The sequence below is a fragment of the Eptatretus burgeri genome, chromosome 17, assembly GCF_056783735.1.
Source record: "Eptatretus burgeri isolate ZD-2024b chromosome 17, Ebu_testis_v1, whole genome shotgun sequence".
Classification (NCBI taxonomy): Eukaryota; Metazoa; Chordata; class Myxini; order Myxiniformes; family Myxinidae; genus Eptatretus; species Eptatretus burgeri.
Window position 1 is genome coordinate 5,702,937 of NC_140977.1, and position 2,528 is coordinate 5,705,464.

At 55.5% G+C, this 2,528-nt stretch overlaps 1 protein-coding gene across 1 annotated transcript in view; it reads left to right on the top strand.

Annotated features, from left to right (window-relative positions):
• LOC147009166 (serine/threonine-protein kinase 25-like) overlaps nucleotides 1–2,528 on the top strand; it is a 66,893-nt gene continuing 64,365 nt past the window's right edge. The window contains exon 1 of the mRNA XM_085862836.1: nucleotides 1–560. Coding sequence (XP_085718962.1) covers nucleotides 540–560 — 21 coding nt within the window. The 5' untranslated portion in view covers nucleotides 1–539. The remainder of the gene's footprint in view (nucleotides 561–2,528) is intronic.

Here is a 2,528-nt window from a genome sequence, read left to right on the forward strand (position 1 = left end):
GGCGCCGCCTCTGGCTCGATAAGGAAAACGTTTAGGCAGATTTCGAACCACAATCCCGATAACATTGACATCGTCTCTCTTAACGGACTATTTGGGCGGTGTATGGTCGAGGCCTCGCCACTCCCCGTGTTCGCGCTCCGCCCTTTTGCCCGTCACCCTCTCCGCGCAACCAAGATGGCGTGAGGTGTTGCTGCGTTCGGTGAAGCGACGCTCAGTTCACGTCAACGTTCACGGACCGAGGAATCTCGCGGCGGCTTCGCGCGGCCCTGCCAAGCCGTTCGCGCCGCTGGACGGCGCTTCGCTGCGGTCGGGGCGACGCCGAGGAACCGACGGTCGGGGCGGGTTCCGCGTGGCTTGAGCTAGGCCGCGGGCGGCTCCGCCACTCGGCTAGATCGGAGAGCGGCTCGGGCGGCGCCCAGGGCGGACGGTGAGCCCGCTCGAGGCGCCTCCCCCGGGAGGAGGTTCCATCGCCCGTTTCACTCTCTGCCCTTGAGCCCCCGGGGGGACTCGTCGCCATCGCTGACACCTCGACGCCTGCTATGGCTCATTTGAACGTGAAGGTGGGTTTGGATTTTTGATCTTAATTTATTCGGGTGTGTGGATCATGGTCCAGGAGGGTCAGGTGTGTGAATCATGGTCCAGGAGGGTCGGTGTGTGGATCATGGTCCAGGAGGGTCGGTGTGTGGATCATGGTCCAGGTGGGTCGGTGTGTGGATCATGGTCCAGGAGGGTCGGTGTGTGGATCATGGTCAAGGAGGGTCAGGTGTGTGGATCATGGTCCAGGTGGGTCGGTGTGTGGATCATGGTCCAGGAGGGTCGGTGTGTGGATCATGGTCCAGGAGGGTCGGTGTGTGGATCATGGTCCAGGAGGGTCGGTGTGTGGATCATGGTCCAGGAGGGTCGGTGTGTGGATCATGGTCAAGGAGGGTCAGGTGTGTGGATCATGGTCCAGGTGGGTCGGTGTGTGGATCATGGTCCAGGAGGGTCGGTGTGTGGATCATGGTCCAGGAGGGTCGGTGTGTGGATCATGATCCAGGAGGGTCGGTGTGTGGATCATGGTCCAGGAGGGTCGGTGTGTGGATCATGGTCCAGGAGGGTCGGTGTGTGGATCATGGTCAAGGAGGGTCAGGTGTGTGGATCATGGTCCAGGTGGGTCGGTGTGTGGATCATGGTCCAGGAGGGTCGGTGTGTGGATCATGGTCCAGGAGGGTCGGTGTGTGGATCATGATCAAGGAGGGTCGGTGTGTGGATCATGGTCCAGGAGGGTCGGTGTGTGGATCATGGTCCAGGAGGGTCGGTGTGTGGATCATGGTCAAGGAGGGTCGGTGTGTGGATCATTGTCCATGAGGGTCGGTGTGTGTGTATCATGGTCAAGGAGGGTCGGTATGTGGATCATGGTCCAGGAGGGTCGGTGTGGGTGTATCATGGTCAAGGAGGGTCGGTGTGTGGATCATCGTCAAGGAGGGTCGGTGTGTGGATCATGGTCCAGGAGGGTCGGTGTGTGGATCATGGTCAAGGAGGGTCGGTGTGTGGATTATGGTCAAGGAGGGTCGGTGTGTGTGGATCATGGTCCAGGAGGGTCGGTGTGTGGATCATGGTCAAGGAGGGTCGGTGTGTCGATCATTGTCCATGAGGGTCGGTGTGTGTGTATCATGGTCAAGGAGGGTCGGTGTGTGGATCATGGTCAAGGAGGGTCGGTGTGTGGATCATGGTCAAGGAGGGTCGGTGTGTGGATCATGGTCAAGGAGGGTCGGTGTGTGGATTATGGTCAAGGAGGGTCGGTGTGTTATAAATTGATCTGTTGAAACTGCGCTACTTTGAACTTGCTATACATTGTAGTCTGCTCTGAATAAAACTGCCATGCACTTCCAGCAAGCACAGCCTCCCTTGGATCCAACATTAAGCTGGCCGTCCTGTATGCCTTGTGGATGTGACGGTTTCCACGTTATCTTTTAAAATAATAGCAACTGCTCCCATGCTGAATTTCCCACGAGAGTTCAGTGCAAATTCTCAGACAATGTGGATGCACAAGAAATGGTGGAGAGCGCCTCATGGGAGATAACATCGCATGAACTCTGGATAAGTTTGCTGAGCGACGTGGGAAGATTCGTTTGGGAACCGGGGAGACGATCGTTTGTTGAGTGATTTCAAAAAGGTCATCGAATCCCTCGTGAATATGGTTCCTCCCTGTGTCGTTTACCTGTGGTGCAGTTTGGTACTTACCTGTATGGTGTTCAGAGTTTAGTGCCTGTACTTTTGACTTTGTGGAAACTTATCTGGAGGTGAGTGGGTTAGTAATGATTACAGTGTGTCTTGCTTCACTCTGCAAAGGATGGAGAGATTGTTATGACTCATTATTTTTATGATGGTTTGATGAACCGATTGTAGTTATGAAATTGCACAAAATGAAAGCTTCACAAAATGGCACGGCAGCCCATCAACACAAAACTTAGGTCCAAAGTGTGACCAAGAAGATGTCTTCACCCAGGATTCCAGACTCCTCGCTGTCTGTCTCCCCTCCTCGCTGT